The sequence below is a fragment of the Geotrypetes seraphini genome, chromosome 8 (assembly GCF_902459505.1).
Source record: "Geotrypetes seraphini chromosome 8, aGeoSer1.1, whole genome shotgun sequence".
NCBI lineage: Eukaryota > Metazoa > Chordata > Amphibia > Gymnophiona > Dermophiidae > Geotrypetes > Geotrypetes seraphini.
This window is the reverse complement of record NC_047091.1, coordinates 25719085-25746395: the sequence shown is the minus strand read 5'-3', so window position 1 is coordinate 25746395 and position 27311 is coordinate 25719085. Positions and strand designations below refer to the sequence as shown.

General features: G+C 46.0%; 2 protein-coding genes across 3 annotated transcripts in view; both read right to left on the bottom strand.

Annotated features, from left to right (window-relative positions):
* The window catches only part of TMEM39B (transmembrane protein 39B), a 60093-nt gene extending 53553 nt beyond the window's left edge, over positions 1 to 6540 (bottom strand). The window contains exons 1-2 of the mRNA XM_033955485.1: positions 6455 to 6540; positions 3921 to 3983 (exon numbers count right to left, since the gene is read on the bottom strand). The gene's annotated coding sequence lies outside the window, so the exon portion shown is untranslated. The remainder of the gene's footprint in view (positions 1 to 3920; positions 3984 to 6454) is intronic.
* KHDRBS1 (KH RNA binding domain containing, signal transduction associated 1) overlaps positions 5817 to 27311 on the bottom strand; it is a 40841-nt gene continuing 19346 nt past the window's right edge. For both annotated transcript variants that reach the window (XM_033955488.1, XM_033955487.1), the window contains 5 exons: positions 15682 to 15818; positions 15122 to 15320; positions 12302 to 12363; positions 11742 to 11797; positions 5817 to 6647 (listed from right to left, as the gene is read on the bottom strand). In XM_033955488.1, the coding sequence (XP_033811379.1) occupies positions 6550 to 6647; positions 11742 to 11797; positions 12302 to 12363; positions 15122 to 15320; positions 15682 to 15818 (552 nt within the window). In that variant the 3' untranslated portion in view covers positions 5817 to 6549. The remainder of the gene's footprint in view (positions 6648 to 11741; positions 11798 to 12301; positions 12364 to 15121; positions 15321 to 15681; positions 15819 to 27311) is intronic.

Here is a 27311-nt window from a genome sequence, read left to right as displayed (position 1 = left end):
CCCGCTGCTGCTGTTGGCGCTGAGGAGGCAGCCGGGAGAAGGCAGGAGTAGACTTCTGCGGGTACCGTCGGGGCGGCAGCCAATAAGCCTTAGGGGGAGTGGGCTTCGGCTTTGCCCGCACCAAAGAGGCAAAAGAATGCTTGTGCTCCGAGAGGCACTTAGTAGTTCACCTCGATTGAGTCGAAGAGCTCATTCCCCAAACAGGGGAGGTTGGCCAAGCGATCCTGCAGATTGGGGTCCATATTGACGATGCGGAGCCACGCCAAGCGACGCATGGCAACCGCAAAGGCAGAAACCCGGGAGGAGAGCTCAAACACATCGTAAGCTGTATGGAACATGTGCAGATGCAGCTGCGAAAAAGAGTCCACCAGCTGCCCAAACTCCGCACGGCGGGAGACGGGCAAGTCACCCTGAAAATCGGGCAAGGACTTGACAAGGACCTTAAGGTATGAGGTGATGGTAAAATTGTAGTTTAAGACCCTGTTGGCCATCATGGAGTTTTGGTAGAGGCGTCTACCAAACTTATCCATCGTCCTCCCCTCCCGACCAGGCGGGACCGTTGTGGAGACCCTGGAGGGATGACTTTCAGAGAAGATTCCACCAGTAAGGACTGGTGGGAAAGTTGTGCTTTCTCAAACCCCGGACAGGGGACGGTCCGGTAACGGGCCTCCATTTTGGACGGAATGGCCGGGACCGCATAGGGGGTCTCCAAATTCTGGAAGAACGCCTGGCGCAGCACCGGATTCAAAGGGAGCCGCATGAACTCCCGAGGACAAGGGAGATCCATTTTCTCCCAAAACTCCTTGGTGTATTTGGAGTCCAACTGGAGTTCAATATGGAGCACCTTCCCCATGTCCTGAACAAACCTGGTGAAGGAAGACGGGCGACTGTCCAACCAGCCCTCGAGGGGGGTGGTCGAACGAGGCGCCGCCGAAAAGGAGGGAGAAGCCTCCCGAGAGTAATGCGGCGGTCTAGCAGTGCCTGCCCCAAGACCCAAGACACCCCGCTAAGGGAATGGGGCGGGGTTGAGGACTGCTGCTGCCGCCAAGGACCCCGGGGTCCAAGGCCCTCCGACGCCGAGGCGACACTCCACGGGAAAACGGAGGAGACCCCTTCGAAGCCACCGCTTCCTAGAGCGGAGCCCCAGACCGGGAAGGCGACTTGAACAAGTTGGACAAAGATGCTCCGAGACCCGGAGATCCCCGGCAGGGCGACTACCCGGGGACTGACCCCGCCTTGGGGGGGAGTCCCAGGGCTGTTTCGCCGAACGTCGAGATGGAGTCGAGGCACGTCCCGACCGGCGCTTCGACCCCATACGCCCTGAGGGCAAAGAACGCCTCAAAGAGTTGAGGAGAGGCACCGAGACCAACGCACCTTGCCCTGAGAGGCCTCGACACTACGCTCAGGCTGGATCGGCGCATGGGAGGCCGAGGTCAAATGGGCCAAAGCCAAGGAAAGCTCCAAGGAAATCATAGCCCTTAACATCTCCTGGAACACGGGCACTGAAAGCATAGACGGCATATCAGGTGCAGCGGTGCATTCCACTGTGGGCGACCTCGAGGAAGAGTATTCCCTAGAGGCAGAAGCACGCTTTGAGGGCTTGGCCAGTCTCGACGGGGCCTGTGGAAGAGCACTCCCACCATGGACGGCCGGAGACTCTGAGGTTGGCTTCCTCGCCAGCGCCGAATCTGAAGAGGAAGGAAGAGGGGACTTACCTGGAACCGAGGTCAAGGCCGAGACCGGAGCCGAAACCAGGGCCGGATCCATTGCAAAAAGTTCAGCCATGCGGGCCCAACAACATCACAGGGCACGATTCTGAAAAGTCGCATACCTGGGACAAGCGTCGATCGGATGGTCAGCTCCCAGGCACAAGATACACCACCGATGCGGGTCGGTGATGGACAGCAGCCAACCGCACTGGGTGCACTTTTTAAACCCGGTCAGAGGCCAGATGCCGAGTCCAAATCAATGTAGATGTACACTTTTCCTAATCTTAATACACTTGTGGATTTAGGGGAGGGGGAATTTCTTGTTTTTCCATTAAGAATATATAGATGATTGTCGTAAGATATTATTTTCAAGTGGTATATATTAGTTGTATATGAATTTGGGAGGGGGTGGGGGTTAAATCTTCTTGGTGTATGATATTGAAAATTTTTCAAGTGATGTTGTATTATATTTGGTTGATATTTACTGTACACTTGATGTAAGCTTAAAAATGAATAAAGAAATTATTTTTAAAAAATGTAGATTTTTTTTTAACAAAAAAGGCGCACAGCGACTCCGAGAAAAACAAAGAAGCCACGGTGCTAGAAAGGCACGAAAACACGGAGAGAAAAAACGACAGGGCTTTCTGGCTCCGCGGAAAACTAAGAATTGAAGACCACGAGTAGGGGATGCGCCCTCTAGTGGAGCAGGAAGGCACGCGCATGTGTGATGCAGCACCAGCAAACTTGAAATCTTCAATCAAGTCTGCTTGAAAAGCTGTCCGCGTCAGGGCTCCCTGGATGACGTCACCCACATGTAGAGAATATGCTGCCTGCTTGTCCTGGGATAAAGGACCTTTTCAAAGTGGTGGATGGGACTGGGGGGACCACATCTGAAGCAGAGCATACTGAAGAGGACGTATTTAAATGCGTTCCCACTGACTTTAAATTTAAAGGAGCAGACCCTACTGGCTCTCAAAGCTGTAGTCAGTGCCCTCAGGCAAGGCGTACAGCTGAGGCATTACCAAGAAGGGGGCGGTGGAGAATAAGGGGAGGGACTTGGCCACCCGAGTGACACCTCTGGGGGGGGGGAGGGACTCCCACGGTACCCAACCTCCATCTTGTCAAGGAAAAAAAGGACAGAAAAAAGGCTACCGCCCCTCCCCTCCAACAGTTTCTACTTAAAAGGTATAACAGGACTGCACCTCCACCTGCTGGAGACTGGGAACATACTGGTCCTAAAGGGGGGGGGGACGGGGACTGCACAGCCCACTTGTACTGCTGATAGAATTCAGTGTGTCCTCAGTCTCCACCTGCTGGTAGAGGAGCGTAAACCCATCCGTCTGTGCTGGTCTGGAGGGACGCTAAAGAAGTTGCAGCTTTTGTGACTAAACAGGAGGACAAATATAGTTAGAAAGTAATGGTAACAAGGAGTCCTGAACAGCCATCTTACCCTCAGGGAACTCTAAGTACTTTTTCTTCATTTTAATTAATCTTACTTAATTGCATCTCTTCTGTATCTACTGTAAACCACTTTGAACCTCACGGTATAGCGGTATACAAGAAATAAAATTATTATTATTATTAGTGTGAGCAAAATGAGCACTTTTCCCTTGTAAAGTGCTCATTGCTCCATACGTGACCTAGCTAGAAGAAAAGTGCCAGTTAGTTGAAAAATACAGTAAAATACAGCAAATTTAAAGGGAAAACAACCCTTCAGACCGGCACTACCTCAGGATTTTTTTTACAGAACAGATTCCACTGGTTCTCAAAGTAGTATGCCTTGCCTGAACTAGGGACAAGGCTTACTGCTGAGGCACCTCTACAAAAATGTTGGGGAGGTAGAGGAAAGAGGGGGAGGGAGGGACCCAGCATGAGATCTGCCGGGTGTGACACCCCTCAAAACAGGGCTCACCCAAACTAGCACAAAAATGGGGACTAGGATCCCTAAACAAATGCCAACAGCCCTATCAAGGGAGATGGGTACAGCTCACTCACACCTGACTGATAGGAATAGGGAGAGACACCTATTATGTACTATTCCAGAGTTGTGTTTCAATCTCCACCTGCTGGTCATGATGATATATAACCCGCTTGTAAGATTCCTACACCGTCTGAAGAATCGCTAAAGAAGTTGCAGCTTTTGTGACTAAACAGGAGGACAAATATAGTTAGAACGTAATGGCAACAAGGAGCCCTGAACAGCCATCTTACCATTAGTGCTCAGAGACCCCTTCCGTCCAGGCAATTCCAGGAGAAGCAGGGCCCAAAGCCTTTCTGAAGTGAGAAAGAAAAGATTTGTCAGTCTCTAGGAACATGCTTCCTCCCAAAAGGCAGGAAAACAAAAACAGGAAAGAATGAGTGTTGCATGCAGTGGGAATTCAATGCTCTAGGAAAGAGAAAAGCTCCACAAAAGTTTAACGGCAATACTGGGGTCTTTAAAAGGCTTTTTTGTATACAAGTACTGTATGTACATTATTTTTTTACAATTTAAAATAAAGATCATTTTAAAGTGCAGCAAGCTTTAAATCTGCATTCACCAGCTCTCTGCTGGTGCTGTAGCCTTTCCAGTAGTTTTGAGAGTTACATTGCAGTAAAGTTTAGCTCATTTATACTGATAAAATGATTTCTACTTTTAAATTTTGTTGCAAATTTTATGTTAAAATTACCATGGAAATAATTGTTTTGCTAATGTTTAGGAAATTGCTGACAGTTTGTGAAAGATATTGACATGAAGGCAATATTAAGAGTCCGACGGGATTTCTGTTACCTTGCTTTGCGGTGCATGTTAGCAGCTCTCCTGCGATATTTTTCCTTTATAAAAGGGGCACTGAGTGACCTTTTCATCAAACAAGGACCTTTAAGCCCTGAAAAGCCGTCTACGAACCATTGTTGAAAATTCGGTTAATTTTCAGTTAGTCACAAAACTATAAATACAAGCTTTTCGTTTAAGTGTTTCATTTTTTAAATTAGTCCCTCTCCCACATGTGTGGTTCTCTCATTTTCACCCCTGAGCTGTTTCCCTTCTTCTCACTAAAGAGCTCAGTGTGTGCTTGCCACAGAGCAAAAGGATTAAAGAGCTTACCTAGGAAACTCAATAAACGGTCTAGCTTCATAGCATCCTTTGGCATCTTTATCTTTTCCCAAATCTCACGAGGGTACCATCCCAGCAGGACATTATAGGGAAGCTTTGCTTATGCTGTGGATTTTCATGGGCTACACTTTCTCTTTGGCACTGCATTTGGTTGGAGGGGGGGAATGTTAAAATGCTAAGACTGCAGATCATTTTTACAATGAAAATGCTTTGGCTTATCAAATTACAGAAGAAATGTCATCTCCCTACATTTTGCTGCTAGTTTTTCAACTGGTGTCCCCCATGCAGAATCTACTCAACTCAACACATAAAACATAAGCTTACTTAACATCCCAGGGGTGAAAGACAGGCTATACAGATTTATTAAAATTTATCTCAGCCAGTAGTACATTACCTTCTTGTTAGGAGTATCAAAGGAAAAAATACCCTTCCTGTATTAAGGCCCACTAACCTTTATCTTTTCTGTTTTTACTCGTATTAACAGAAAAAAACAAAACAAAATGAAGTTTTATATCCTGATGAAATAATGACAAATCCAGCACATTAATTTTGATTATAAAAGGACTAAACTTTATTGACAAATGGCTGCAGACATTTTGACAGAAGTTTAGCTACCTATTTAGGCAGACTTCACACATTAAGCAGTTATCTTCAAACAAACTGGGTGGAAAGTGTACAAAACCGAGCCCTGTGCATCACTTATTTAGTTGCGTTGTCCCTTTTTAAAGGCAGACTTGAGCAAGATGGGGATCCATGCCAGCCACCACTTTTGCTATAATGTACAACCCCCTGTAGTCTCACTAGACTAGCTGTTTCAAGCTGGAGCACTAACACAATCCTGCTTCCAAGTCCTATGTAATCTTGCAGATGTGTTGTGGCATACAATTTGAAGCCAATGCGCACATCTGTTAAGACTATAGAACCTCTGCCACCACCACCTTTCCCAAAGCCACCCGCATCCATGCTATGACCTCCACCCTAATAAGCACATCTAAAACACATTATATTTATTACAGGCTAGATTTCAAAACTCGCATAAAAAAGGCATTTTGCTTTTTTTTTTTTTCTTTTTTTACAAACCTAATTTTTTTCAATCAACTTTTTTAAAGCTATTTAATTTGTTATTAGGCAGTCCTGCTAAAACTTATACTTAAGATTCATTGGTACATCTGCTTCGAAACCTCACATCCGTGTTTTCAATTTTAACAGAAAGCGACAACTGTTCATTTATCAGTTTAAAGTTTCTAATAAAAAATGAATTTTGAAATATAGCCTAGTTTTAGGATTCTGTAACTTCAACTTTTAAAGATTCCTTAAAAACAAAATAAACAAAGTAGGGGATTTTTTTTGTTTGGTTTTTTTATACTTCAAAAAAAGCAAGCATTTGTCAATTTTGAAACTAACATTTTAACGCAACGTTTTAATGGCAAGTACAGTTTTGCTATATTTAAACAACAAAGTAAGAGGAAAATAAGTCATCTACACATACTTAAAAAAAAATAAAAATTAAGCTCTGCTGTCTAAATCTAACTCATGTTAAAACACTCCTAGGTACAGAAGCTAATATGCAGGTAGAGGATGGGAGGTGGGGGAGGAAGAGGACCACAAATTAAAAATAAAATTAAAAAACAAAAAAAACTTCTTAGACAATTACTTGTCTGCTGTGAGTAAAGCAACAGGAGTCCTGGACATAAGAAATCAGTAACAAGTATTTGCTCCTAATTTCTATTTAGCGCCTCATGTATGCTTTTAATAACGTCCGTAAGGGTGGTCTCTGTATGAGCCTTTCCCAGGCCGGCTAGGGGGTGCCTTCAAGGAGGGTCTGCTTCCACCCCAATCATCTTGGCCTGTAGAAAGAAAAAAAACAGTCAAACTTATAAGCAAGCAAAAAGGTGATGGTCTGAATACTGTCTTAAGCAAGGTCCATCTGACTGCTGAAAAGGCAGAGTCTTCCATGATAAAAAAACTTTGAAAGTCTGGCGTTAGCACCTTATAGGCTAACATGAGCTTTCAAGGATCAAATTAGGTGGACTCTGGTCCACAAGAGTTCATAACTCAGTAAGTTGGTTACTCTCTCAATTTCACTGCAGATGTGGGATCACGCACAAGACACAGTGCATCAAGATTTCATGTCATTCCAAACTAAAAAGGGACAATCCTATCACAATAACTGCTACCTTTGGGCACATTAAGAGGGATCCACTCCCACATTTCATGATTACTGACCTGGGAATGACCTGATCAAGCTTCAGTTTTAAAGGAAACCTACAAAAAAAGTTCTGTTTTGAAGCAAGGCAGCTTTGAGTCCTAACCATGTCCCAGCAACAGAAGTGCAAGCTACGGAGAACATTGTGTCTTACCTGCTATTTCCTTTCCTTTGGTCACATCAGACCAGTCCAAAAACCTATGTTGCGTCCACTGATAGAACAAAATTCACAATTCTGTAATCTCTTGAGGGTACTGAGAAATTGTACCAACTCAGTTTTTCATTAGCAACGCAATGGAATTTCCCTTAAAACGTATTACATATTATTTAAAATATTATAGAATATGAATATAAGAATGATATGGTGTACTTAGGTGTTACATGAAGGAAAATCAAGTGTGTATTTGTAAGATCATATGAATTTTATTGATGCACTTGTTGTGATATGCAAAACTTAAAAAAAAGTTCTAAGTAGTAGAGTTAACCTAAGGAAATACAGAAAGTATGGTGGATGTGTAGATCATCCTCCCAGTGGAAGCTGTGGAGATAGGAACTGTATCTGAATTCAAGAAACAGTAGAACAAGCAAGGAAGAGATCGTAAATTGTATGGATGGGCTATATAGCCTTTGTCTCCCAACCTAAAGAAGGATATAAAACTGTTGGAGGGTGCAGAGATGAGCAACGAAGCTAATAAAAAGTATGGAGAACTTGGAATACGAGGAACGACTTAAGAGACTGGGATTGTTCTTCCTTGAGAAAAGGAGACTGGGGGGATATGATTAAGACTTTCAAAATACTGAAAGGAATCGACAAAATAGAGCAGGAAAAAAAATTTACAATGTCCAATGTGACACGGACAAGAGGACATGGACTGAAGCTAAAGGGGGACAAGCCCAGGACAAATATCAGGAAGTTCTGCTTCACGCAACGAGTGGTGGACACCGGGAATGCTCTCCCAGAGGAAGTTATTGCGGAATCCACCGTTCTAGGATTTAAAAGCAAACTAGATGCACATCTCCTTACAAGAGGCATAGAGGGATCTGGGTGACTAAAATTACACCAGCTGTACACCTGGCTGGGCCTCCGCATGTGCGGATCGCCGGACTTGATGGAACGAAGGTCTGATCCAAAGATGGCAGTTCTTATATCGGCCATCATGTTCTATATTTTAATGTTTAAATCTTTTAAACTCAAAAGAAAACCACAGATATTAAACGAAGAAATACAAACTCCCAAGGTGGTCATATCATAGCATTATGTATTATTGCATACCAAGCTTCCCCATCCTAACTTTCTGAACTATACCAAGCTTCTGGGAAGGCCAGACTTGTTACAGGCAAAAGGTTTCTATATTTTAAATATTCCATTCTTCCAAATTCCTCATACATAAGAATATAAAAACAGTTGAGAACTGCTTCATGAGGTATTTAATGAGGACACCAACGCTGCTTATAATTCTGCCCCTGAGGTAGCCACACCGTTTAGGAACGAGCCTTCAAATTGGCAGCAACTTGCTTCCCTAGAAGAATTTAAGCCGATGCCTCTTTGACCCAGTGTTCCAATATTTGCTTGTGACACCACCACACCCTATTTGGAATCTCCAAACAGGACAGTCTGTTCGAAGCACAGAATTCATTGAAGCACAGTGGACATTCAAGTACTGGGAGGATTTGTACTCTTTACTGTAATCTTCACATGGGGGGAGGGGGGGGGGAGAGAAGACCTTAGATAGGAAGGAACTGTTTGAATAAAAATCTCCAGCCTCCATAAACACACAAAGGGATCTCTGTAAGAGAGTGTAATTCAAACTCTCCTGGCAGATGCAATGCCTACCAAAACTCTGTCACCAAGGGAGGATGAAGATGAACACCACTCTTCAAGAAACAGAGCACATCAGGGTGAGCAGCTAAGGAAGATTTGCAATCCACATGCACAGTTTCAAGGATAAGACCAACCCCTTCTTCAGGCCTTCCTGAAGACAAGCCAAAATTTGAGCAATGAAGAGGAAAAGGGAAAAATAGCTAAAACAAAACACACACCACCCCAAAACCCCCACCAATTCAAAGACTTGCTACACTTGCATATACTACTGGTTTGGAGTGCTTTCTAGCAAGAAGAAAAGAAGAAGTAACTTGTTATGAATATCTTCTCTGCTTCAATCTATCCCTTTTCATTGATAGGGGCACTTAAGACCAAAGGGCAACATCTTCCATGAGGATGGGACCCCGATATAGCAGCCCATTACCCTAACGCGAGGCACAAAGAGCAATGTACCAGGTCTGCACAGCAGGGTCTTTGGGACCCAATCAGGAGCTACTAGGATCACAAGACCCAGATGACCATCAATCCTCTGAAGGACTTGTCTGATCATTGGCCATGGAGGAAATACATACAGGAGGCTGTTCTGAACAAAAGATTAGGTTCTTACCTCTGCTAATCTTTCTTGTAAATCCACCCTTTATGCTGGGGACAGATGGGTGTTATGTATCTTGGCCAGCCAAGGTCTGTAGGAACTTCACTTGATAGAAGTTTCAGCTCCACTGGCTCTGGCCCGACTGCCCGCTGAGGCACTTCTACAAAAACTTGGGGAGGTGGAGAAAATGGGGGGGGGGGGGGGGGGAAGACCCCATTCTAGACCCGCCGGGTTTGACACCCTTGAGGTTGGACAGACCCCCCAAACAGAGGACCCATCCAAGTTCCATCTGGCACCAGAAAGGGGACCAGGAGTCCTAAACAAATTCCAATAGCTCTAACAAGGGGAGCTTAATATACTACAACCAAAACCTGGTCTCAATCTCCACCTGCTGGTCACAGTGAGATATTACCCATCAGTAAAAAACTGTACCATCTAGAGGGTGACACAGAATGGCGATTTTTCTATTTTAGGGGGGGGGGGGGTTAGGGTATGCAGGGAACCCTTTTTCAGTACCTCCCAAAATCGCTAAACCAGGCAGGCAAGCAGCTACTCATTGTGCTGTAAGTGAGAAATGGCAGGCAATATGGAAACAGCATGAAGGAGATCTGAAGCGTCAGTAAGCAGGAAGCTAGAAAACTGAATTTCAAGTCTTCTGACTGCCTCACCTGACTTCCAACACCTCCGGATTACTCAGGGAAGTACGCAGTCTGGTCCCGATCCCGGGCGTGCCTCCACAGAACCACACAGCCTGCGCTCCACCCACTAGCGAACACACCTAGGGTGAGCTAGCTCCCAATCCCGGAGCCCCGATTTGACGTGCAAGCTGTCCAGGGGACTTACTGCAGTGGCAGATAACGCCTCCCCACCCAGGCAGACTTTACACTAAAGTCTGATCTCCCACCGCAAGGATGTCCCTGCAGGGTATTTCCACAGCACAAGGGCAAATCTGCGAAAAAGATCAAAATAATACATTAAATTTCTGAAATGAAACATAAGAGATGAACTCCTACAGCTTGGCTTGTGAGAATACAAAACTGATGTCCAGAGAGCATGCTCCAGCAGATGAGCAGGGATGGAGCTGAAATTTCTATCAAGTGAAGTTCCTACAGACCTCGGCTGGCCAAGATACATAACACTTATCTGTCCCCAGCAGTTTTATAAGTCTAGTAAGGGATTTAAAAAGATCACGAAAGAATTTTGACATTAGCCATTCCACGGTCTGGAAAAAAGTGTACAAGTGGAGGACTTTCCAAACAACCATCAATATGCCCAGGTCTGGCAGTCCAAGCAAGTTGAGCCCCAGAGCAGACCACAAGATGCTAAAAGAAGTCTTCAAAAACACTAAAAATGCCATCATGGGACCTAAAGCAGGCTCTTGCTACTGTTGATGTGAAAGTGCATACCTCTACAATCAGAAACGAGACTGCACAAATTTAAGTTGCATGGGAGGTGTGCAAGGAGGAAACCTTTGCTCTCTAAGAGAAACATCAAAGCCAGCCTGAATTTTGCCAGAGAGAATGTAGACAAACACCAGGACTTCTGGAATAGTACTCTATGGACATCGAGTCTAAAACTGAATTATTTGGACATGTTTGGCATACACCAAATACAGCATTCCAGGAATAGAACCTCATACCAACTGTGAAGCATGGAGGTGAAGTGTCATGGTTTGGGGATGGTTTTGCTGCAGCAGGACCTGGCCAGCTCGGAACATGTGAGAACATCTGTAAGAAATTTTTTTTTATATATATATATATATATATTCTTTATTCATTAAGAAAATTAAAGTGGAAGCGGAACTGGACCCTGCAACACGACAATGACCCAGAAGATATAGTAAATCAACCAAGGACTGGCTGAAAACTAAGAAATGGAGAGTGGCTGATTCAAAGCCATTATCTTAATCCCATTGAGATGCTGTGGGGTGATTTGAAACCCCTCAAACATCTCACAGCTGAAAGAATTCTGCATTGAGGAGTGGGCCAAACTTTTCTCAGACCGATGTGAGAGACTGGTAGATGGCTACAAGAAGTGTCTCACTGCAGTTATTTCAGCCAAAGGGGGTAACACTAGCTATTAGGGGGTCCTAATTTATCCCTCAGTTAGAATACACTTTGTTGTGGATATATTTTGTTTCATGAGTAAATCAAGGAAAATGTTGTTTACCTGCAATTACATCACTTTTTTTTTTTTAATCTCTGGAAAAGAAAGATTTGACATCAATGTGAACATTTAAGAAAACTGAATATTTCATGGAGTGCCTAATTTTTTCACATGACTATTCAGTAGCACATTGGATAGGGAGCAATCAGACCTACCATATGCATCATAGTCAGATGCTTCTCCATGTCCATAATCATAATATTCTGTATCCCTAAAGAGAGAGAGAGGGGAGAAAAAAAAAATCAGAAATCAATATTTCTATTTACTAAACAGTCAGACTGCCTCCTTTACTCAAGGTAAAATATTAATGTCCCAAGCACCATCCAATTCCTATACCGTGCTATAAAAACAGCAGCCAGCAGCTCTGGTACGTTCAAAATGCCCAATTATCAAGTATATATAAACTATTTTTAATAAAGTTCTATAACGTGCAAACGTCTTGCTCAATTTTAAACAGTTTTCTGTACCTAGAGTCCAAAGTTACTGCTCCTAATTCTAATATAACCCGCTGACAAGTTTTCACAATAGTAATCTGCCCTGCAAATGCAAAGACTACTTGAAGATTTGCTCTAATAAGTACAGATTCTTGGACAATGGCTTCTGGTACACTACCGAAGAGCTTACACGATCAAACTTCAAAGACTAGAACCACTGTGCCAATGATAGATTGAGTAGGGAAGTAAAAGCTGGGAATACAGACACAAAGGTCACTTACCCTTGGCCCTGGCTGTAGTAACTATCATATCCTTCATAGGCATCTGCATAATCATCATAGCCCTGCAAGATGCAAAGAGAGCAGAGATTTCAGACAAGACACATGTCCAACGTCAAGACATTCAAGTGAGTCAAGGGAGTTTCTGTGAAGTTAAAAAGCACCATCCACCTACATTGAAAGCAGACCTAAAACTGGGAAAGGCCAAGTGAAAAGCCCATCTCAGACTGCTTTCAACTTATAACGCCTCTCATATTGGGTCCTGCATCCCCAACCCTATATGTAATGTCTGTCTGTCCAAGTTAGATTGTAAGCTCTTCTGAACAGGGTCCGTGCTGCATATGCCTTTCAACTCTATAGAAGTGATAAATAGTAAGTAGTAGTCCTCCAAAACTTGGTCAAAAATTCTGTAACCATTTCTTTACCACATTCAAGTCTTGATAATTTAAATTTACTGTTCCCTTTCCTGCATTTTTCACCTATTGGATAACATCTCATTTTCTATGTATATCCAACAAGCTGCTAAGACCTGTCGCTTCTATCTCTTCAATATCACCAAAATTCGCCCCTTCCTCTCCGAGCACACTACCCAAACCCTTGTCCAAGCTCTCGTAACCTCACGCTTAGATTACTGCAATCTACTCCTAACTGGTATCCCTCAGTGCCTCATCTCCCCTTTGCAATCTGTGCAAAACTCTGCTGTGTGACTCATCTTCTACCAACCTCGCTATAATCATGTCACCCCTCTCCTTAACTCACTTCACTGGCTCCCCATCTGCCATCGCATACAGTTCAAGATCTTATTGCTGACCTACAAGTGTGTTCATTCTCCTGTCCCTCAATTTCTCTCCTTATACACCTCCCAGAGAACTCCGTTCCTCAGATAAGTCTCTCTTAACCAGGGGTCTCAAAGTCCCTCCTTGAGGGCTGCAATCCAGTCGAATTTTCAGGATTTCCCCAATGAATATGCATGAGATCTATGTGCATGCACTGCTTTCAATGCATATTCATTGGGGAAATCCTGAAAACCCGACTGGATTGCGGCCCTCAAGGAGGGACTTTGAGATCACTGCTCTTAACGTTACCCTTCTCCTCCACTGCCAATTCTAGACTTTGTTCCTTTCATCTAGCTGCCCCCTAGGCCTGGAATAAATTACCCGAGTTTGTCTGTCAAGCCCCTTCCCTTGTTTAAAAGCAGACTGAAAACCCACCTTTTTGATATAGCTTTCAATCCTTAACCCTACTCCTCTGCCATCCAACCCAGCCAGCTGATTAACTGTTCCCCTTAACTCAGGGGTCTCAAAGTCCCTCCTTGAGGGCCGCAATCCAGTCGGGTTTTCAGGATTTCCCCAATGAATATGCATGAGATCTATTAGCATACAATGAAAGTAGTGCATGCAAATAGATATCATGCATATTCATTGGGGAAATCCTGAAAACTCGACTGGATTGCGGCCCTCGAGGAGGGACTTTGAGATCCCTGCCTTAACTGTACCTATGACATCTTGTTTGTCTGTCTAGATTGTAAGCTTTTTTGAGCAGGGACTGTTTTCTTATTCTTTGACTCTGTACAGCGCTGCGTGCATCTGGTAGCGCTATAGAAATAATTAGTAGTAGTGTAGTAATTTCTGCTGCTTGATGAACACAGGTGAATCATCTCATTTAACTCCCAGAAGCACACTGCACATCTCCTGAAATCAACTGCTTTAAGTGATTACAGACCACTATTTATTATTTCTATAGTGCTGAAAAGGCGTACACAGTGCTATACATTTTAACATACAATAGACAGTCCCTGCTCAGAAGAGCTTACAATTTTTTAGACAGGACATTACAGATTTGGGGAGATTATGGTAGAGGAAATGGATTCAGTGGATATAGGTATCTGACTGTAGTGAGACGGAGTTAAGAGTTGAAAGCAATTTCAAAACGTTGTCCTTTAGCTTGGATTTGAACAAAAGGCAGCAGTACAAAAATAGTTAGCACTGTTCTGAGAGAATCTCCTACCTGGAATTAAAGCAGAGTTTGTCTCACTTTGACAATACTCAGCAGAGATTTTCTGAGACTTTTTAGTATGACAACTTGTCCAGGTGAGGGTTCCCCTGTCATAGGAGTATGACAAGCTGTGTGAGATTTGCTGGATTTAGAGCTTGGTATTTTTTCTTTAAGGAGTTAGAAACTATGCAGTATTATCTGCAAAGTGCTTTCAACCCTCAGATGAGGTGGTGCAAAGTTGATTCTGACCGGGGCAGGGGGAGGCGTTGTGCTACTGAGCCCCCAGCCATTGTTAGCAAGACGACTTTGCTCCTCTGATACCAAAGTGAAGGAAGGACTAAGGCACTGAACAGGGAGGGAGTTCATGAGAGTAAACATAAAAAGCTTTCAGAGTGCCCGATGCAAACTGCTGCAGAGAAAACATTAACGTTGTGAACCGAAACCCCCCCCCCCCCCCCCCGAGGGAGTGAAGAGGTTAGCTTCTGATAAAGCACAGATCAAACAGACTGAAGGGGAAGGTACCAAGGAAGAGCAGATCCCCCATGCATACTCAGAGGTCTAAATTTACCCTTCTCCGAGCTAGAAAACAGCTCTGCATGCAAGGTTCAAATCTAAATGTTACCTTAAGAGTATGCCTGGATCCCAGGGCTGTGGAGTCGAAGACAATTTTGGGTATCAGAAACTGAGGAGTCGGAGTCAAAGGATTTATCTACCAACTCCACAGCCCTGCTGAATCCTTCTGCTCATCTGCAAAGAAGCCTCTGGAATCCTTAGCCCCTTCTTGCATAAGCTTCATGGAAGGCAGCACAGCATACAGCCATCACTTACATAGTCATCAAATGCATCTCGTGCGGATGGTGCAAGTGTCATTCTTTGGAGGCCTGGTGCCCGTGACCTTGATGAAGGGGTGCCCCTTCCTGATGTAGAAGGGGGGACCCCACGAGACACACTGGATCCCCTTGATACACTACCTCTCACTGGAGCACCCCGCACAAGACTTCCACGAGGTGGACCCACACCACGTCCCCTAAAAGTCAGAATTCAAGGAAAAAGTTTGTTTAGATCTTAATGCATAAGTGACATACGATCTTGCACATTTAACCCTCATCACCCTGGGCAAGCCAGTCTAAAAACTCCAGCTGCATCATTAAATGGCTATTTTTTTTTTTTTAAAAAGTCAACTTATCACGTTTGGATTCTATCAACAATATACTTCCCTAGACAAAAAATGTCATAAGGAGATATTAATATAGCCATGTATGGGAATGAATAGAAAGATTATAGTTACACGAAACTATATACTACCACTGTTGACCTTACTAAGTAGCCATATACTGTAGTAATTCACACTGCTACCTCCGTCCCTCTCAAATTCACAAAACATGCACCTGGCAATAGACGTGGGAGGGGGTAGTGCTCCTCTTCCTCGCACTGGGACACCCCGACCACGCGTCTGTTCTGGTGGGGCACCATTCAAGTAAGACAACTCTAGAAATTGCTCCTGGCAGATATCATCCATCATATCCTGAGGAAGGAAGAAAAAAAGTGAAGCTAAGAGAATATCTGAGAACCCTGAAATCTTCAGAGCATTATCTGCACAAGTATCAAGGTTTTTCCAAAGACTGGACCCACATCCAAAATGAGTTTGCATATGGAATGTCTGCAAACCCAACAGACTACACAAGCTTGCAAGAAAAAGGCAGAAGACAAGTTAAAAATTTACAAACTCTTGTACTGATACACAAACATGATTCAGAGCCATAACTCGGGCAACAGTACCCTGGAAAAGGGAATCTAGGTTCAAGGCTGGGTGGCCATGCACAGCTGGCACACCAGGGAAGCTGACAAATGGATTGGCAAGGGTTCTGTAAGCTCCCTCAAGTAGGACACCTGGAGGAAGAGAGATTACAAGAGGAGAAAAATACTTCAAGGGTGATTATTCTTCACTGTTCAAATTGTTTTCCCCAAAATATGAAATAAGGAAAAGAAAAAAAAAAAAAAAAAAATTCAACCATACCAATTCAAATATACCAAAGGGACCCCGTTTAGAAACAAGTAGACAAAGTAAATAAAAACTTCTTGTAAGACGCACAGAGCACAATCTATGTAAGCCTGGAAATGAGGGTAAGAATTTAATCTAATTTATAGCAGTGACCTGGGGCCCTGGAAGAGACAAGCAAGCCATTTAAGCTGCAGTTATTATTAGGGGAAAGGGACTTGTAAAACTACAAAAAGCACAGTTACTTACCGTAACAGGTGTTATCCAGGGACAGCAGGCATATATTCTCACATGTGGGTGACGTCATCTACGGAGCCCCGATGCGGACAGCATTTCAAGCAAACTTGATTGAAGATTCAAGCTTGCTGGCTGCACCACGCATGTGTGCCTCCTGCTCCACTAGAGGGCGCATCCCCTCCTCGTGGTCTCCAGTTCACATATCTAGCAAAGAAGCCAACCCCGGGGAGGTGGGCGGGTTGTGAGAATATATGCCTGCTGTCCCTGGATAACACCTGTTACGGTAAGTAACTGTGCTTTATCCCAGGACAAGCAGGCATGATATTCTCACATGTGGGTGACCTCCAAGCTAACTGATAAGGGATGGAGGGAGGTTGGCAATTTAAGAAAATAGGTTACGTAAGACCGATTGGCCAAACCGGCCATCGCTCCTGGACAGTGTATCCAGGCAGTAGTGCGAGGTGAAAGTATGAACCGAAGACCACGTGGCAGCCTTGCAGATATCCGCGATAGGCGTGGATCTGAGGAAAGCTATCGAAGCTGCCATCGCTCGGACCTTATGTCCCGTAACTCGACCGTGCAGCGCGAGACCAGCCTGAGCGTAGCAGAAGGAAATACAAGCAGCTAACCAGTTGGACAGGGTGTGCTTGGAAATTGGGTGCCCCAACCTGTTAGGGTCGAAGGACAAAAACAACTGGGGGGCCGTCTGATGAGACTGGGTGCGTTGGAGGTAGAAGGCCAACGCCCGCTTGCAGTCGAGAGTGTGAAGCGCCACCTCTCAGGGATGAGAGTGGGGCTTGGGGAAGAACACAGGTAGAACAATGGACTGGTTGAGATGAAAATCAGACACCACCTTAGGCAAAAACTTAGGGTGAGTGCGGAGGACCACCTTGTCATGGTGGAATACCGTGAAAGGTGGGTCCGCCACCAAGGCCTGCAGCTCACTAACCCTCCGAGCAGAAGTGAGGGCGAGTAGGAAGATCACTTTCCAAGTGAGAAACTTAAGATGACACTTATCCATAGGCTCAAATGGAGGTTTCATCAGTTGAGCTAGAACCACATTGAGATCCCAAACCACCGGAGGCGGTTTGAGGGGAGGATGAACATTCAGGAGCCCCTTCATGAAACGGGAAAATAAGGGATGGAGTGAAAGAGCCTTCCCTTCCAGGGGCTGATGAAAGGCAGCAGTGGCGCTGAGATGGACTCGAATGGAATTGGTCTTCAGGCCAGAGTGAGATAAATGGAGTAAATACTCCAGAACCAAGGACACAGGGACCGACACCGGGTCCTGGCGGTGAGAGGAGCACCAGGACGAGAATCTAGTCCACTTCTGAGAATAACAGAGTCTAGTCGAGACCTTCCGAGAAGCCTCCAACACTTCCCTGACCGACTGAGATACAGGGAAGGAAGTCAAGGGGAAAGAAACCAAGCAGTCAGATGAAGAGACTGAAGATTGGGATGTAACAGTGAACCCCGACTCTGAGATAGCAGAGAGGGAAAGACAGGCAGAAGTAGAGGTTCCCTGACACTGAGTTGAAGTAGCAAGGAGAACCAAGGCTGGCGGGGCCATCGAGGAGCGATCAGGATCAGAGTGGCCCTCAGAGATTTTAGATGGACCAGCGTCCTCGGAATCAGAGGAAACGCATAGAGGAACTTTCCCTCCCAATCTAGGAGGAAGGCATCGGCCTCGAGACGGTCCGGGGAGTATATCCTTGAACAGAAGAGAGGCAGTTTGATTGTCGGGGGAGGCGAACAGGTCTATCTGGGGAGTCCCCCACGTGTCAAACACCTGTCGCAGCACCTGAGAGTGCAGGGACCACTCGTGTGGCTGGAGGAGGCGGCTGAGCCTGTCCGCCAGGCAGTTTTGTTCCCCTTGGATGTAAACCGCTCGAAGGGAGATGTTTTGGGAGACCGCCCACTCCCAGAGCCGTAAGGCCTCCTGGCAGAGGGGCTAAGACCCCGTCCCTCCTTGCTTGTTTATGTAGTACATCGCCACCTGGTTGTCCGTGCAGACGAGAACCACCCGGTCGTGAAGCAGATGCTGAAAGGCCACCGCGGCGAGGTAAATGGCCCGAAGCTCCAGCACGTTGATGTGGCAGTGACAGTCCTCTGTGGTCCATAGGCCTTGCGTGTGTAGACCATCTACATGAGCTCCCCAAGCGTACTCCGACGAGTCCGTGGTTAGGACCTTGTGGTGTGGCGGGGCGAGAAAGAGCAAACCCTTGGAAAGATTCGAAGAGTCGGCCCACCAAGTCACTGTCACGTGGCGGTAGATCGGGTCCCGATCCTGTCGCCATTGTGATGCCAAGGTCCACTGTGGTAACCGCAGATGGAGGCGGGCAAGCGGGGTAACGTGGACTGTTGAGGCCATATGGCCGAGGAGCGTCATCATCTGTCGTGCTGAGACGGTAGTCGATCTCAAGACTTCTCGGTTCAGATTTACCAACGCCTCCCGACGCTGAGGAGGGAGGAAGGAACGCAGACGGACCGTGTCCAGCACGGCCCCGATGAATTGTAAGGACTGAGAGGGGCATAGCTGGGATTTTGGGAAGTTTATCTCGAACCCCAGACACTGAAGCGCAGTAATAGTCTGTTGGGTCGCTGAGATAACCCCCTCCCTGGTCGAGGCTTTGAATACCTGCAGACCCTGGGAGCGCAAGGTAGCCGCGACTACTACGAGGCACTTCGTGAAGACTCGGGGGGACGAGGACAGGCCGAAGGGGGAGGACCCGATATTGCAGGTAGAGGTCCCCCACCTGAAAGCGCAGGAACCTGCGGCAAGCAGGGTGCACCGGAACATGGGTGTAGGCTTCCTTCAGATCGAGGGAGCAGAACCAATCGCCTTTGCTGATTAAGGGGTAAAGGATCGGAAGGGAAAGCATCCGAAACTTTTCCCGTACCAGAAACTTGTTCAGGCGCCTTAAGTCCAGGATCGGGCGCAGGTCTCCCGTCTTCTTCGGTACCAGGAAGTAGCTGGAGTAAAATCCTTGGCCCCCTTTGATTTTGGGGGACCGGCTCCACCACCCACAGGCGGAGGAGGTCCTGTGCCTCGGAGAGGAGGAGGGGCAACTGCGCTCTGTTTGGAGGACACGCACTCGGTGGGCTGTCGGGGGGTACCTCCCGAAAGTTGAGCGAGTACCCCGATGAGATCACGCCAAGGACCCATGAGTCCGACGTGATGGCTTTCCAGTGAGGGTAGTAGGCTTGAAGGCGGCCCCCGATGGGGAGGGGGCTCGGTGGAGGTGCGGAGGGGGCCCGCCCCCGTCCGCTCATTCCGTCAAAAGGACGGAGATGGCTTCGCCGACGCCGTGGGCTGTGACTTTGGTGGAGCCCTAGTGAGCCTGGGGGCGTCGCGCCGGTGGTCTTGAAAAGGCCGGTGTGGACTTCTGGGGGTAGCGTCGAGGTAATCCCCGGAAGGGGCGAGAGGTCTGTGGTTTAGGCTTCTGTCGGACAAGAGACGCGAATGAGCGTTCGTGTTCAGACAGCCGTTTCGTAGCAGCTTCGATGGTGTCGTCAGAGTTCTTTCCCGACGCAGGGGAGGTTGGCTAGTCGATCTTGCAGGTTGGGGTCCATATCGACGAGTCGTAGCCATGCCAGCCGGCGCATGGCCACCGCGAAGGCTGCGACCCTGGAAGATAGTTCGAAGCAGTCGTAAGCGGCGTGGAACAAGTGTAGCCTGAGGTTGGAAAAATCCTCGAGGAGGAGGCTGAACTCTGTCTGGCGAGGGGTGGGTAAGCTCTCCGAGAAGGAGGCGAGCCGCCCAATGAGGTGCTTCAGGTAGGAGGAAAAAGTGAAGGTGTAGTTCAGGACTCTGGCGGTCATCATAGAGTTCTGGTACAACCGGCGTCCGAATTTGTCCAGTGTCCAGCCTTCGCGTCCAGGGGGGACCGCCGCGGACACCCTCGAGGGGTGAGCTTTTTTTTAGAGACGATTCCACCAGCAGGGATTGGTGGGACAGCTGTGGTTGCTCAAACCCCGGGGGAGGTACCGTCCGGTACTTAGACTCCATTTTGGATGGGACCGCCGTCACCATGTAAGGAGTCTCGAGGTTCCTGATAAGGGTCTGCCCGAGTACCGGGTTCAGTGGTAGCCGGAGGGACTCTCGGGGGGGGGGGGGGGGAAGGCATATCCAGCTCCGCCAGGTATTCCTTGAAGTACCTTGAGTCAGATTGTAGATCCAAGTCAAGGGCACGACCCATGTCCTGGACAAACCTCGTGAAGGATGGTCGATGGGGTCCCGTGGCCCCTTGGGGTGGGGTGACCGAGACCGCCGTTTGGCTGAGAATGAAGGAGAAGCCTCCCTCGAATAACGGGGCTCTCGCTCAGATCCTCGGTCCGATACCGGAGACGCGCTGTGAAAGCGCTCCGGGGTAGAGGACCTGCGTCGCCTCGAGGACGACGCCGGGGTTCTGGGGACCGACCGGTGCCTGGTCGGGGATCCCTCCCCGGACTCCCTCGGCGAAAGCCTAGGGCCTCAGGCCGGAGCTCCGGACCGAGGGGGAGTCAATAGGAGCTGTGGGTAGGTAAGAGACAGCTCGGTGACCCTTAGCGGCTCCCCCGATCGAGTCGAGGGGGTGCGCCCTCGTACCGGAGGAGAACTCCGGGCTTTCTTAGAGAGGGGTCTCGATTTTCGTTTTGAATGCCTCGGGGAGGAATCCGATGAAGAGGAGAGGCGACGAGAACGGCGCGGTTTTCCTCGAGGGGTCTTGGCGCGTTGCTCAGGCTGGTCTGGCGCATGCGAGGTCGAGGACGAGGCCGGTTGAAGGTGAGCCACGGCAGCGGATAGCTCCGTTGTGATCATCGCTCGGAGCAGGTCCTGGAATATGGGCACGGACAGCATCGATGGCATGTCCAAGGCCGCTGTGCTCTCCACCGGGGGCGATCTCGCTTCGGAGCATTCCCGAGGGGTGGAGGCACGTCCCGAGGTCTTCGGGGTTTTTACCGGGACCGTGGGTAAGGAGTTTCCACTCTGTGCGGCCATTGTCCCCAAGGTTGGCTTCTTTGACGATGTGGAACCTGAGGAAGGAAGAGGGGACTTACCCGGGGCAGAGGACTTATGAGAGCTCGGGGTCTTCGAAGTCAAGTCCCAAGGCTGGGGCCGATGTACTCGAGGCCGAGATCGAGGCTGGGGCCTATCTCGAGGGTTGATCGGTAGCAAATAGCTCTGCCATGCGGGCCCGTCGGAGGCGGAGCGCCCGCTGTTGAAAAGTTGCACACCGGGAGCAAGTTTCCATTGGATGGTCGGCCCCCAGACAAAGGATGCACCAGCGATGCGGGTCTGTGAGAGATAGAAGACGCTCGCACCCAGTGCACTTTTTAAAGCCTGTAATGGGCCGGGACATCCAGGCGGCCGCGGCCAATCAGGCCTCGCGGTCGCGGCGATCCGGGAGCCCCCGGATCGTGAGAAAAAGGCGCGAAAAGTGCAATGAGCAGGAAGAAAATTTTTTTTTTTTTGGTTATGCACAGCGACTTTTATGAAGAAAGGAAAGAAAAAAAAGAATAGTAAATTGCGGTGCAAAGAAGGCACTAGGGCAGCGCTAAGAAAAACGTGTCTTCTTAGCACAGCAGAAAAAAATCGAACTGGAGACCACGAGGAGGGGATGCACCCTCTAGTGGAGCAGGAGGCACACATGCGTGGTGCAGCCAGCAAGCTTAAAGCTTAAATCTTCAATCAAGTTTGCTTGAAATGCTGTCCGCATCGGAGCTCCGTAGATGACGTCACCCACATGTGAGAATATCATGCCTGCTTGTCCTGGGATAAAGGTGGTATACAAGTGGTTTACATACTGGTACTTCAAGCATTTTCCCTATCTGTCCTGCAGGCTCACAATCTATCTAATGTACCTGGGCAGCAGAGGACTGTGACAAAGAGCAGTGCAGTGTTTGAGCCCACAACCGGAGGGTGCTGAGGTTATGGTGCTAACCACTACACCAAACTGTCCTGGGAAGTTTACTAGGAGCTTGAATACTCAAGATCCCTCCCCCTTGGCTCTACTATCAGTTCACGTCAAGCAGAGGGTTCTAAGTGAATGGATAGTCACCTATTCAGTGTGACGGTATGTATTGTTTGTTGCTGCTCGCCTCCACTGGACTCTCTGCCCCCAGTTTTTTGTGCAGAACCTTTTACAAAATTTTTAAAATTTTCCTTGAAAACCTACTTATAACAGGCTTTCAACACAGCTCTCCAACAGTTCCTAAGGTAAGGCCTAGAAAAACAGAACAAGATAGCACAGGCTGAGACCAGACTGATTTGATGAGGGGCAGCACAACCCACTTGTGCTGTTAGAATTCAGTGTATTCTCAGTCTCCAGCTGATGGCAGAGGATCATAAACCCATCCGTCTGTGCCAGCCAGAAAATAAAGGATCAGATCGAACAGGCCCTACCTAACCAGAAGATGGGCCCTCAATGGTGGAACTCTTTGCCACAATACATTAGAAATGAGAAAGATCTTACATTGTTCAAAAAATCTTTAAAATCTTATCTTTTTAAGGACGCTTTTAATACTTAAACCTTCAATAAAAATCTCAAAATGTACCAAAGTTTTAACTACCCCCTTTCCCTTTTTCCTCCTTGTTCTTTCTACTAAGACAAAAATTGTAACTATTCCTCTTTCCCTCCTTACTCTACTCATGTATGTATTATATGAAAGCATTTTGTTAATGTTTTCCCTTTTGTAATATACCCTATTTTTAATTTTGTTCATCGCTTAGTAATTCTAATAAGCGATTCATCAAATACTAATAAACTTGAACTTGAATAGGCTTACCACCTACTGGAGACTGAGAACAGACTGATTGTAAATAGGACTGTACAGTCCACTTGTACTACAACCAAAAGTCAATGTGTCTCAGTCTCCACCTACTGGCGAAGAAGTGTAAACCATCTGTCTGTGCCGGTCTGGAGGAACCATAAAAAACAGGCTTTCCAACACAACTGTCAGTTAAGGCAGGTGCCTGAAGTGGGGTTTTGTTGTGGTTTTTTTTTTTTTTTTTTAAGGATCTAGGATCTAAATCCATTAGTTTCAACTTCCTTCCCTCTATCGACTTTTTTTTTTTTTATTACACACTCTTATGATCTATGAATAGCAGGATATTAAGCAGAACCAACCAGATTCAACCTCGAGCAACAGTGTTAAGTAAAGAAAATCAGCAACCTGTGGAAGGCAGCCACATGAGAATAAATTCAATCTAGTAGTACCCTTCCAACAAAACAAATATGTCCATTGCTAGATTCCCTCACCTTTAGCAGAAGCAGTATCCTTCAACCCAGTATATTTCAAATATATGAAATGTGGCTAATGCAATCTTAGCTAAAATCGTTAAAACCACTAAATTTTTCCCAATGTTTCTTTCGTGCTCTTTGGTGAACTCTGGTCCCAGCTACCTAAACAAACACCTGATCAGAAACAACACTTCAAGACCAAGGAGAACACAGGCTCTCTCCACCCATCTCCCAGGAAAAGGCTACAAAGTAAAAAACTATACGACGAACTGCTAGCCACCAGAGTAGAGAAAATAGACTGCCACCTCTCCAAGCTACTGACCAAGATAACCAACTACAAAACATTTAGGAAAGAACTGAAAACTATACTTTTCAAAAAAAAAAAAAAGTGTCAAATGAGCTAATCAAAAACCTTATAACCCTCCCCCAAAACCCATCGCTCATGCTAGTCTTCAATTTGTGTAAGCTTACTCTATCAACTCTGTAAGCTCCCTGGGAATGCTCAGACCAACTCTTTTTGTAAACCGCCTTGAACTGAAAGGTATTGGTGGGATAGAAAACACTAATGTAATGTGTGTGAATCTTCACCACCCACAGATAACAGAACAGCAATATTCTGTAAACATTCTTCCCATGTCAGAGGGGGACACCCTGATACGTAGCACATTTAATCACTACACCCTCTAAGCTCTTATAAATGTAGTGCTAGCTACTTTCTGGCCGCTTTAGGTTCACAGAGCTTGGCCTTAGATGGATCAGTGTGTATGTATGGACACGAGAACCAGTCAACTAGGTGACATCACTAGCTTGATCTTTACAAGAGCCCAAAAATATCTACAGGACTGTGGACATATGCAAGACACTCTCCTAATAGCAACTGCCTCTCTTGTAATACTCCCTTGACTAACTCAAATTTCAAATGATGGTTAGCTAGCTTAGTAGGGTTTAAAAAAAAGGTTTGGATAATTCCCTAAAAGAAAAGCCCATGAGTCATTAGGATGGCTTGGGAAAATCCAGTGCTTATTCCTAAGATGGGCATCAGAATCTATTTTCTCCTTGAGATCTTGCCAAGTACTTGGGACCTGGATTGGTCACTGTTGGAAACAGGACACTGGGCTAGATAGACCTTTGAATCTGACCCAGTAGAGCTATTCTTATGCGAATCAATTAAACGACAATCAAGCCATTGTGACATCACTGCTGAGTTTGGCTCTTAGGCATTGGTGGAATGAGGCATTATGACCAGCTGGGTCTGTGGAGTTGGTAGACACAGTAAATCCTTTGACTGACTCCTCAGTTTCTGGTACCCACGACTCCAGTACCCCAAATTGTCTCCAACTCCTCAACTCCGACTCCACAATCCTGATTATGACATCACAATGTCAGCTCTGGAGTGTTGCTGCTCTTTGGGTTTCTGTCTGGTACTTGGGACCTGGGTTGGCCACTGTTGGAAACAGGATACCATGTTGGCTTGATAAGACCTTTGAACTGACCCGGTATGGCAATTCTTATCTTCTTATGGTGGTGGTTTTATCCTGTTGTCACAGAGAACCCTATTACAGGTTAAAAAAAACTTCACTTTCTCCATGGAAAAACTGGATTAAGGCAACAACTACTGGGTTAACTGTTTTCATAGATTTGTACTGTAGAACATATATGTTTTACATCAACGTTCTTTATACGTTATCCACCTAGAATCTAGTGCAGAGATTGGTGGGACCTATAAATCTTCAAGAATAGAATTCTAACAGACTTGGCTTTAGCTTATTCAACAATGGCAAGGGGTACACCTCTGTACATCCAAAGCAAAGCAGCTTGAATCTTACAGAACATCTGTATCATCAACTCCGAGGCAGCCCATTACGTTTCGTCTTCATCGCTGGTTTAACAATCTTAAGAGACAAGAAAACACAGCAGGGCATTTTGGGCCTATCTGGTCTTCAGGATTGCCATGCTCACTCAATGATTTCTCTACCTCCCTCCCTCCCAGCTAGCCAACTAACCAACCAACCATCATAATGGTCCCTGGATCCTCTAGAAGCTGAAGACTTCTGCAGATGGAAAAGTTGATAAGAATGAAAAAAATCCTTCACATTTTATAAAGAGCTGAGTTTTTGGTAGAAAGCGTGGATGAGTCCTTAGAATAATCTTGTTATAGAACCACATTATAATATGGATAATAGTAACATAGTAAGTGACGGCAGATAAAGACCTGAATGGTCCATCCAGTCTGCTCAACAGTTACACTCAAAAAATTTATGCTTAAATTATCTTTTTCTTTGATATTACTGGTTTTAGATCGCAGAGGTCTGCCTGAACTACTGGCGTTACTATTAAAGCTCGATACCTTGTGTTCCAACTCCTGGAGCTGCTGTTGAAGCTTGCTAAGTAAACCTAACATCCTTCTGGCAACAGCCAAGGCCTTGTCACATTATTTCTTTGCCTTTAGATCTTTGCACACTTATCACCCCATCCATGCATATTAGCCTCATGCATATCAACCCATCCATGCATATTTGCCTCATCTCTCAGCATATACAGATACCTCAGATTTCTAATTCCTAAATGCATCACTCTGCATTGAATTTTACTTCCACTTCGTGATATGTAATTTTGCGGCACGTCTGCTTGTATGTTCCTACTGATGTAACTTCGCTGCATATTATGCAGTCTCTTGTTGTAAACCGTCTTGAACTGAAAGGTATGATGGGCTATAAATAAAGCTATTTTAGTTGCCAGACATTAGACCATTCCTCTAACTTTTACAGATCCTTTTTCATGTTTTCCACTCTCTCCTTGGTGTCTACTGTTACAATCTTGGTATCATCCACAAAAAGGCAAACCTTTCTTTCTAACCCTTCGACAATGTCTTTCACAAACAATGAACAGGATTTGCTCCAGCACCGATCCTTGAGGCACTCCGCTACTCACTTTTCCTTCTTCTGAGTGACATTTGTCCATCAACCAGTTCACCACCTTGGGTCCTAGCTTCAGAGCGTCAAGTCTGTTCAAAAGCCTCCTATGAGGAACCATGTCAAAGGCTTTGCTGAAATCTAAGTAAATTACAACTAGCATTATGTCCTTGATCCAATTCTCTGGTCACCCAAAGAACTCATTTGTTTACCATGATTTACCTTTAGTAAAACTATGTTACTTCAAATCTTTTAACCCATTAGGTTCTAGTAATGTCACTATCCTTTCTTTCAATAATTCTTTCATTTTTCCAATAACTGAAGTGAGTCTTACCAACCTATAGTTTCCCACTTCGTCTGACCACTTTTGTGAATAAGGACCACATCCGCTCTTCTCCAATCCCCAGGAACCACTTGTCTCCAAAAATTTGTTGAACAAATCTTTAATAGGATGTCAGAACTTCCGTGATCCCTCAATATCCTGGGACGGATCCTGGCCAGTCCCACTATTTTGTCCACCTTCAATTTTTCAAGTTGTTCATAAACACTTTCTTCAGTGAATGGCATGGTATCCACTCCATTCTCATTTGTAACTTTGCTAGACAAATCTCGGTCCTTCTCCAGATGTTTGCTTTTCCCTCATTACT